The 10772-nt window shown below is 43.5% G+C and overlaps 1 protein-coding gene across 5 annotated transcripts in view; it reads right to left on the reverse strand.

Moving 5' to 3' along the window:
• Nucleotides 1-5903, reverse strand: part of KANSL1L (KAT8 regulatory NSL complex subunit 1 like) — a 60389-nt gene extending 54486 nt beyond the window's left edge. For 3 of the 5 annotated variants that reach the window (XR_005557866.1, XR_005557863.1, XM_039352953.1), the window contains exon 1: nucleotides 5245-5346. Coding sequence is in view for 1 of the 5 variants with exons in the window: in XM_039352953.1 (XP_039208887.1) it covers nucleotides 5245-5292 (48 nt within the window). In the remaining 4 variants the exon portion in view is untranslated. Of the gene's footprint in view, nucleotides 1-1489; nucleotides 1795-5244; nucleotides 5347-5502 lie in introns of those variants that run through there. The other 2 variants (XR_005557864.1, XR_005557865.1) reach the window with 2 other exon arrangements.
• Nucleotides 5904-10772: the final 4869 nt, after the last annotated feature.

Raw genomic sequence — 10772 nt, forward strand, 5'->3', positions numbered from 1 at the left:
TGCAGTATCATTGTGATGCTTAGCAGTCTGTCAGTTTGCAAATATGTCTACAGACATATTTCTAACCAATTAAAAAGAATACAGGCATACCTGAGTGGAAATTTCAGTCATACTGGCATATAATAACCTTTTTGCAACAATCCAAGCATGATATATCTAAAATTCTTCATTAATAAATTCCAAATTCCATAGCAACAAAGGGAGATAGTAGTTCCAACACTCAGCACCAATGGCTCAAAACAAGCAGGGCAACCTGGTGCATACTTTTGACACACATGCAAAATGACAGATGGACATGCATAAAAGTGTCCTTCAGATTTAACAAACATTAAACCCTCTTCTTGTAAAATATAAATTTTAAGCTTTCATATTCATAAACCTGGGGTACCTGCAGAAGTGTACATATTGGTGAAGTTTAGCATTTTTATCTAAAGATGACTAGTCTATTAGAGCATATATACTCAACAAATATATATATATATATATATATTTCTGTAAGTTATACATTTACACCTTGCCCACTTTTATGAAATCGCTAGTTTTATTCATAAAAGAGGTCTCACAAATTCATTATTTTAGATATCACAAACTTTGAGTAGTCCCATGGGAAATCATTAATTTAACATCAAATTATTGCTTATGTGTTCTTATAACAATAAGGAACAGTTAGCTAACGTTGTGATTCTCAAACTGTGTGTTCACATGGGATATTTTAAATTGTTGAGGGAAACTCATCAATACTAGACATCTCTTCCACACATAGAAGGGAGCTGACATCCTTTGGAAGGCTGCTCATTCAGCCAGCCACTAGAGCAGGGGTGTCAAACTGCCAGTCTGCGAGCCGGATGCGTCATGCCAAAACCGTGCCACCCCGTTGCAGGCAATGGAAAAAAAGTCACAATATGTCATGGCACGTCACGTGACGTTGCAAGTTTGACACCCCTGCACTAGAGACAAAAGGGAGCTGAAATTTAAAAAAAAAGGAATTTCAGCTTTTGAGAGGAGACAGTAAAGGATGCCTCAGATGGGTGGGAAGGCCCAATGCAAGCCATGCACAAGTGTCTTTTCACTCAGGAATTGAAAATCCTGCTTGGGTTTTGACAGAGAGGACTTTCAACTCCTGAATGGAGAGACAATGTAGTAAGAAGTGTGTGATGCCTCAAGGGGTGGGAGAGCCCCTGGGATGTCCAGCGCAGGCAGCACATGACCGTCTTTCCCTTAAGGACTGAAAATCCTGCTTGGATTTTGGCAGAAAGGATTTTTAGCTCCTGAATGGAACTTTCCAGGGACTCCCCCTTCTGAGAGGCACCCACATTCCTTACCTGGGATCCTGCCTGCTTAATAACCTGCATGATTGCTTAATGACTGCAACCAGAAGTGTCAGGATTGCCATCACTAAGTGAAGTAGTCACGTGACATCTAGCATAATTACTGTTTTGCTCAATAATCACGATTCTAGTCCCAATTGTGGTTGTTAAGCGAGGACTACCTGTATCATGAACTTGGATCACAGCCAGCATCTGTTTTTAAGTTTTCTTTGGTTCTTTCTCCACCATTCAAACTATCCTTCTATTCAATCTGGAGTCAATTTTTCTCTTGCGCCCACATCCAGGGAGGTTACCTAGGATCCTGTGGACTTTAAACTTCTTGATATTAGCAAGCTTGGTCACAGATACATGAAGGTCTTTAGGGAACATTTTATAGCCTTTACCTTTACCATACTCGGCTATTACCTTCTTCCTTTCCTCCTCAGGCAACTCTTTGTTTTTCTTTCTCTTGTCCATGTTCACTATGCTGCACACAATGATACAAAATGCTCAAGTGAGCACATCACAAAACTAAGTTATAATCTCTGCCATTACCAGTATCTATTTGGTGTCAATGATCTAAAAGATCTATTGAAATGGGATTAACTTGCTTTCAATTAACTGGGTCACAAGAAAATTAATAAGAAACCTGTACTTTGAAAGACTAATAAAAATAATTTTAACAAAGTGGATGGTACATATTTTTTTTTTAATTTTCAGGGATCAGAAGTTTCACTCAAATAATTTTTTTTAAATGTAGGTAACTATTAGTTCAAGGTTTTTCAAATCATATTTTGTGAAACCCTACTATTCTTTCCTGTGCATCTTTGGTCAGGAGTGAAAATCTGTTTGGATTTCTCTCCCTTTTGTCTCTAGTGGCTGGCTGAAAAAGCAGCCTCCTGAAGGATGTCAGCTTCCTTTCATGGACCCAAACTAGATTTCAGAGCCTAAAAAAGTTTGACAATCCCTGCACTACCTGACACACAATTTTTGAATATGTTGAATCATAAATTACAATACCTCAATCAAGACCAAAGTCTGATGAGATTATGATTCATTCTTGCAAGAATATTCAGATGGTATCACAAACAACAAACAATATGGTGGCCATTATAAACTTATCTGATTATTTCAACATTTATGAAAATAATATCAATATTACAATTTATTACTATTCTATCTTAGTTGGATTTAACTGTTAATTAATATATTCCAGAATAGGGATGTAAGCATCCCCCTATGTCTGTCACCTTTACCTTCAAAATAATTTTTATTTTTTAGAAGACAAAACTGAGATACAAAGTAGAAACATATATAGGTAGTCCACAACTTACAACTATTCATTTAGTAACCATTCAAAGTTACAATGGCACTGAAAAAAGTGACTTATGACCAGTTTTGACACTTATGACCATTGTAGTATCCCCATGGTAATGTGATCAAAATTTGGATGCTTGGCAATTGGCATGTATGTATGACAGTTGCACTGTCCCAGGGTCATTTGATCACCATTTGTGATCATCTTTCCAGCCAGCTTCCAACAAGGAAGGTCAATGAGGGAAGCATCCATATTCATTTAATGACTGCAAGATTCCTTTAAAGACTGTAATGATTCACTTAACAATTGTGGGAAAAAAGTTCGTTAAATGGGGCAAAACTCACTTAACTATTGCCTTGCTTAGCAATGGAAATTTTGAGCTCAATTGTGGTCATATGTCAAGGACTATCCATAAATCAAATACAATTAGTTTACAGTTATAACTGTTATATTATTTTAACATATATTGGCAAACACCACCTGATATGTTAAAGGCAGGTTGAAGACAAACATTTGTCAGATTAAGCTATGAAATTTCTACTTAAGGATGTTGGGTAGTAAGTTGATAAGATATCTATTTTAACCCTTGGAGGAATGCTGACATTCAGCACATATACATAAATAAAAATACTAGTTCAAGACAACATTATCGCATTGGATAATTAACAAGTCCCATATTTTAAGGTAAATTCAAGTCACATATCCAGTAAGTTACCTACTGAAATAGAATAACACATAGGCAAATCAATTCATTCAACAAATAATCACATTTTAGTACATAATATATGCTATTATTATTTTCACTGTATTTGCTAAATTTCCATAAACTGTATGGAAATTCAATTTTCCAGAATAATAGAATTTCCTTTTTGGGGGAAGAATATAAAAGCTGAAATTTGAACCTAAGAGATATTGTGTTATTAGCAATATGACTCTAACAAATTAAAAAAATCCAGTTGAACACTGATTTACTCCAGGAAAATTAATATTTTTTTTCTTCTTACACATTTTTAGATTTATTGTCTTTTTCAGAATATTTGTCACTTTTAATCTTACTTGGCTAAGTTTGTTTTCAGATACACACTTAGAGAACAATGTCAGTCAATATTTCATGTCAATATACTGAAAATACACATAAACACAAAACATATTTTTCTCATCCTAGGAATTTTCAAATTCTTCAGAAAAATTATATACCGAAATCATTCTATCCTTTCCCATGGTAAAATAAACAGTAAACAGGGAGAGAGGAAGAGAAGAAAGGGAGGGAGGAAGAGAGAAATAGGAAGGGAGGGAGAGAAGGAGGAAAGCGAATAAAGAAGAAAGGAGAAAAGACAGACATTTCTGACACTGGCTGCCAGTTTCAATGGTGAAGCTGGCAGGAAGTCCAAAAGTACCCCCCCCAGCTCGCAATGCTTTTTCTTTTTGCCCACTTATAGTCATTCTGTTTCTGTTTATGCAAGAAAATATCTCTGAAATAATAACCAAAGTCATGGGTTATCTAGTTTAAATTAAATGTGAATTGTCATTTTTAGAATATTCACAGGCTACATGTACATATCTATCCATGCCCCAGATATGCAACAGCAATCTCTTTTTTTCTGCTTTGTCTTCATCTCCCAGTCTATGCCTAAAGAAGCCTTAAAACATCCTTAAAAGTAGCCCCCCCCCACCTTGACATTAGTTTGGCTCTTATTCTGGCATACTTCATCAATCATTGTTAATGACAAGTCATGTGATATTTTGGGGGTGAGATCAGCACTTGTTAGTCAATAAGGTTGGTTCAGAAATACCCTCTCTTTTGATCCTTGGTGTTATGTTCCAAAACCACTGTTTGAACACTAGGACAGCCTTGTTCTTTCAAACTGGGTTCTCTCCCTATAGCCACAGGGACCCTGAGCCAATCTCCAGTTTGGAAGGCTAGACGGGTCCAAGTAGGAAGCTGGTCAGCAATGGTGACAGAGAGACTACAGTGTGTAAGGAGAGTAGTCTTCTTTTTGCTGTTTCATGGGGCAACTCTTTCTGCACACTAAACCAACAACCAAAAGGAACCTATCAGATGATAGGCTCCCTTTCAACCTAACTCACTGGAACAAATCTAAATTTTTAACAGTTAATCAACCATTTTAGCCATCTTTCAAACCTTACCTCCCTTGCCAACCCCAGCTCAATCTCATATCAAGGAGATGGGATGCAGGATATTTTCCCACGAGTTGGTGATATTTGGTGGAGGGGGACAAAACTGGGAGGAAATTCTTGTCCATAAATGAGGGCAACGTGCATACAAGCAGGGCAGAATATTATACGCAAGTATTTTGTTAGCCGAAAAGCTGGTGGATAGCTCTTTAATTAGGCTGTGTTTAAGAGTCCGCTGAATCTATTTTCAAACAGCAGCAAAACATCCAATTTTATACATCCCCTGTTACTACGGTACTTATGAAGACAGATAACTTCAGTCAAACAGAAATAAGCTTCGGCCGACCATCACCTGAACTTGTTAAGTTCCCTCTTTCCCGTAGCCAAGATCAAGTTGAATCAGGTCTGACCCACCCCCCACACACACACACACCCGCCCTGTAGACTCTTCCAAATTACGAGAATTAACATTGCTTCCCGAACCTGAGGTGCATTCTTGGCAAGCTGTCCCCACATCTCATTCTGCCTCATCGTAAAAAAACGGCCCCCCTCCCTCGCGCTCCCGCATCACGGCTCTTCCTCCGCCCCGCCTCCATCCAACCCCAGGGCGCCAGGCTGCAGCCCTCCTCCTCCTCCCCCATCGGACCTTTCTCCGCCCACATTCCTTGGGCGCCGTCACGCCCTCACCCCCGCCCACACCCCGGCCGGCGTCCACCCCAATCCCGCCTCCCGCCCCCTTACCGCCTCCGTCGTCTCTTCCCTTCGGTGCCGTTAGGGCGCTGCTCAGAACTCTCCGGCTGCCCCGGGGATCGTTTGAGCTTGCCCTCGCGCGTCTCAGCGGAGGGGGGGGGAAGGAGAATGCCGCCGGGAATCAACCGTCTCTTCCCAAATTCCTGAGGCAACCGTGAAAAGCAAGTCTCCGCCTGCACCTCTCCCCAAGCACCGACTTGACTGCCAACTCCGTCTGTTGGCGGGTTGCTTCTCTTCCTCCTGTTGCCTCAGTTTCGCACAGAGTCCAGTTCACTTCCCCAAAACAAAAGCGGCGGCACCGCCTCCCTCGTCCCTCCCATCCCACTTGGCTCGGCTCCGCTCCGCTCAATTCCCGCTCTTCCAAACAGCCGCTCCGCTCCAAGTAAGTTGCCTCAGCAGCAAACGAGCAGGAGCGGGCGGGCGTTTGGGCGGGGCAACCGAGGCCTTCGTTTGGACTCGGCCCCTAAGCCAGCCAATGAAAAGCCAAGGAAGGCGGCCCTATGCAAAGCACACTGCGGTGGGTCTTCAGGATTCTGTCTGGGAACCCAGCCGATCTCTTCTGAGTCAGTTTCGAACTTGAGCCTTCAGTCCCGTCCGGCGCTTCGCCCGACTGCTGGCTTCTCGGTTTGATTATGCGCTGGAGCTGCGCATTCGTGGGTTAGGGTACTGAACGGACATTGTTAAACGCTTAACATCGTAGCCAAATCTATCCCAAGTACGGGGTAGAGATAGCATTGGTCCGTTGCTCTTCCGTTGTTTCAAACTTAAGGACATCCTGAAATGCTACTGACTGAACACTTTTCTGGCTCCTTCAAAAACGCTGGAGGGGTAATAGTGATGAAAACTCCACGACCGACTTTTTTAATCAACAGCTTTGACAGCAATGTGCAGTTCTGGAGCATCTAGATCAGGGGTAGGCAACCTCGGCTCTTTTATGACTCATGGACTTCAACTCCCAGAATTCCCGAGTCTTTCTGGGAGTTGAAGTCCATGAGTCATAAAAGAGCGGAGGTTGCCTACCCCTGACCTAGATTGTAGCACCACCATTTCTAGATAGAATATTCTTGAATATTGAACTTAACCTGTAAAGAACAGAGATAGCATCCCAGCTATTTGATAAAATAGAAAGAGGGGATATGGTAGTTCCCTGCTGATAAAGAAATAATTGCAGAATTGTAGGAATAGTATTAGGAAACACACTAACAAATGATGTCATTGAAAGCACTAGTCCTGGGGCATTTTTAAATCTGAAAAATCCATGATGATATCCATAAAAACGTATGCCACATTAACGTGGTCTTGTAAGTGCTAATGTGAGTGTATGATGCATCTTTCAAAGAGGCATTAAATTCCGCTGCAAAATTTTAGCTATCCTGATATATTTTCAGAAAACAACTCTATTAGGCATGGTTTTTATACAAGCTCCCAACTTGGCAATTTTCTTCAGAGCACAGAGGAAAGCACAAGGGAATGAGCTTAGTTGACGATGCGAAAGTAATGGGCATTTTGGAAGACAGTAATTCTGGAGGTCTTGATTTTGAGGGAATCTAAAACAGTATCATATGCTGTACTTTTAAAAAATGAAACTTAATTAAACTTAAGCAATAAGGCTAGAGACATGTACAGCTCAGTCAATAAAATCAAAATGGTGGTCAAAACTAGGCACCATCCTTTGTTATGTTCATGCTATGTTTGTGATTAAATTGTGATTAAACATTAAATTGCCCAGTTGCGCTTGCTATTTTTTGACTTTGTTGACCATCTCTACAGAAATCCCTAAAAAAACAAAAGTAGATCCCATGACATAGGAACATAATGGGAAAAAAATATATAGATGAGATAAATGATAATTCCTAACAAAGGAGGTTTATAAGTTCAATGAGATGAGAAAGGGACAACAGAAGACACCAATGTGACAATCCAAAACAGCTTAATGAAAATCTTGACATAAAAAGGACTCATACACAAAATAGAAATAATATCAGATTACAAGGGAAGAGAACAGAGAGGTTAAAAAAGGATGCTAAACCTAATCAAAATGGCTTCTTTGGATATTGTATGTTCAGAATAAAAGGAATCTGTATACCAGCTACTCAGTGAAGACAATAAACTGCTAACATGTAATAAAATACAAGATTACTCAACTCCTAATTTTGTCAGTCTTCCCTCCTCCAAAATGTTTATGTTCCAACAGAAAATTATGAACAGGGTAGGATTGACATCCAAGACTGACAGAAGCAGGAAATATTACTTTACTGTTTTTTCAGATTGAAATGAATTGCATTCCAGACTGTCTAAGGCAGCGGTTCTCAACCTGTGGGTCGCAACCCCATTTGGGATCGAACAACCATTTCACGAGGGTCACCAAACAATGCAGTCCGCCATTTTTTTTCCCTTTTTCCTTAGCTGTGCTACTCCCTTTTATTCTATTGGCTTTTGAAAGCCAATAGAATAGACTCTCTTGAATAGAGTCTAATTCTATTGGCTTTCAAAAGCCAATAGGAATTGTCCAGGCTGTCTCTGCCCTGCTGAGCCCGCCAAAAGTCCCATTCTGCAAACGGTGCTGCAAGTTGTCTGCAGTGAAGGCGAGCTGTCTGGAAGCTTCCACCTCTCCCTGCTGAGCAACTACTAAAAATGTAAGTAAAAGAGGGCCAGGGGTGGGAGGTGGGAGGCCGGCGGGCGCAGGGAGGGTTGCTGGCGCGCGTGGAGCCCACCGGGTGCCTTACCTCCCTTGGGCTGGGCCAGCTGGTGGCCCAGCCAGTGGTCACCCTGCGCTGTCGCTGCCCCTTGCCAGCTACGCCTCAGCCAGCGCAGGGGGCGGCACCACGCATGTGCGGCGCTCCCGGGCAGGGAAAGTCCTCGACTTACGATTGATTGGGTAGTCCTCGACTTACGACCGGTTGGGGTTGCGGCATTAGAAAGGTTGAGAACCACTGGTCTAAGGTATGGCTCAGCCCCTAAATATTATCTTTGAGAAATTCTAAACTGAAATACCAAACAATGGAGAACAAATTTTCCTTTCCAATTTCTATTGGGAGGCATGTCACCTGCAAGTGGGAAGTGATGCTGTTTTCAAAATTAGTTGTCCTTGCCATACCTATCATCCATTAGCTTATCTAATCGCCTTTAAAGCCTAATATGTTAGTGGCTTTGGCATGTTTTGTGACAATTAAATATACATACTAATTATAGTTTTTTGGGGTTTCCTCCAATCAGCTTCACTGGATGACCCCTTTTCTTTCAATTTTCAGATAATAAAAACTTCTGCCCACTTTCCTCAAACCATGCACAATTTTATACACTTTATCTGTATAAAATACTGAAGGTTTTTAAGGAGGTTGGACAACCATTTGTCTGAAATGGTATAGGGCAGGGGTGTCAAACAGCCGGCCTGTGGGCAAGATGCATCATAGCAAAACTGCGTCCACCCCATTTCTGGCAATAGAAAAAAAGTCGCGATACGTCGTTGACATGTGACGTTGCGAGTTTGACTCCCCTGGTATGAGCAGGGGGTTGGACTAGAAGACCTCCAAGGTCCCTTCCAACTGTTATTCTGTTGTTTTTATTTTTTTGAAGTAAGATGAGTTTTAGCATCTCATCACAGATACGCTACAGCAGGGCTTTCAACCCGTGGTACGCGTACCACTAGTGGTACGCTGGCACCTGGCAGGTGCACACGTAGGACGGGTTGAACAGCACTGTAAAAGAATGTTTTAAAAAAGTGTAAAAGTGGATGAGGTGAAGCGGCAGCAGCACTGCACAGGTTTGTGAAAAAGTCAGCTACAACTGCACGTTGCCCGTGTCCTACTGAGAGCCCAGGATCAAAGCGTGCAGCTCCAGTGATTGGTGGCAGCCTTGGGGGGATAGCAGGCAGCTACATGCAGTTTTCAGGTTAAGATTCAGCTGGAGCTGCGCGAAGCATCGCCTGGGTCCGTGGTAGCGAACACCTGTTGAAGCCGCGCAGGGTAAGGTTGCCGCCCCCGCCTCCACCCAGATGCCCTCGTCTCACCCAAGCATTTTTTTACTAACCTGCTTTCAGCTGCATTCCGTTTCTCCATTCACTTTTCAGCCTTCGCCGCATGTTTGTGAGACAAAAAAAAAGTTCCATGAGACTTTCTAACTTCTCGCGGATCTCACAAAAAGTTAGAAAGTCTCATGGAACTTTTTTTTTCTTTTTTACCAATAGTCCCACAAACACATGGTGAAGTCTCAGAAGCAGAGAAATGGAATGCAGCTGAAAGCAGGTTGGTAAAAAAATTGCTTGGGGGAAGCAAGGGCATCTGGGCGGGGGGGGCAACTTTACACTGCAACTTTACACTGGGGAGCTGCATGGTGGCGGGAGGGTTAACAGAGGGCGAGGGAGCCCGGGAGGAACTGCGTAAAGCAGGCCGAGGGGAGGCCTGGCAGATTGCGGGTGCCGGCAGCACGGAGGCTGATCACACATGCGAGTGGGAGAGCTGCACAAGGCAGAGATGCTGCCCGGGACCAGAGGGGAGGCCTGGCAGATTGCAGGCACCGGCGCCCTGCCCCCTGGGAGAAGGGTAGCCAGGAAGTCCCTTTCCCGGACTGTCCCTGTCCGAGGCACACATGGCTGGGGAGCTGCATGGGACAGCCCCAGGATCCCCCCTGGGAGCGGCCCGTTGGAGCCACCGTTGAGCAGACCAGCCCTCCCACAAGCCGCGGCCCCGAGGGAGCACAGCCCCTGCGGTCCCCAGCCAGCACTACTGTTGCCCCGCTGGCCGGGAAGGCGTGCCAGAGTCCTGGCTGCCGGAAGGTGATCAGCCCGCTTCTCTCCCATTGCCCACTCTGCCTGGCTCGAGCCTTCCTGGGGCAGCATTGGTACTTCCAAAGGTAGCTGCTTCAAGGTCACATGAGCGGCCCTCAGCCGCTCCCCTCCCCTCTGCGCCTCCAAATCGATCCCAGGGCTGGCTGGCCAGGTGAGCAGAAGATCGGAGAGAGACAGGGAGGGAAAGAGAGGGGGGAGAGGGAGGTGGGAGAGAGAAAAATAGAGAGGGAGGGAGAGGGGGAGGGAGAGAGAAAAGGAGAGAAAGAGGGAGAGAGAAAAAGAAAGGGAGAGGGAGAGAAAAAGAGAGAGGGAGAGAGAGGGGAGGGAGAGAGAGAAAGATAGGGAGAGAGAGAGGGAGAGAGGGAGAGAGAGATATTAAGTTAGTAATATGGTTAAGTGAATTTGGTTTCCCCACTAACTTTGCTTGTCAGAAGGTTGCAAAAGGCAATCACATGACTCTAGAACAATGTGACCA

This window comes from Crotalus tigris, unplaced genomic scaffold (genome assembly GCF_016545835.1).
Source record: "Crotalus tigris isolate CLP2741 ecotype Arizona unplaced genomic scaffold, ASM1654583v1 scf7180000018485.2372832, whole genome shotgun sequence".
In the NCBI taxonomy this organism is placed as follows: domain Eukaryota; kingdom Metazoa; phylum Chordata; class Lepidosauria; order Squamata; family Viperidae; genus Crotalus; species Crotalus tigris.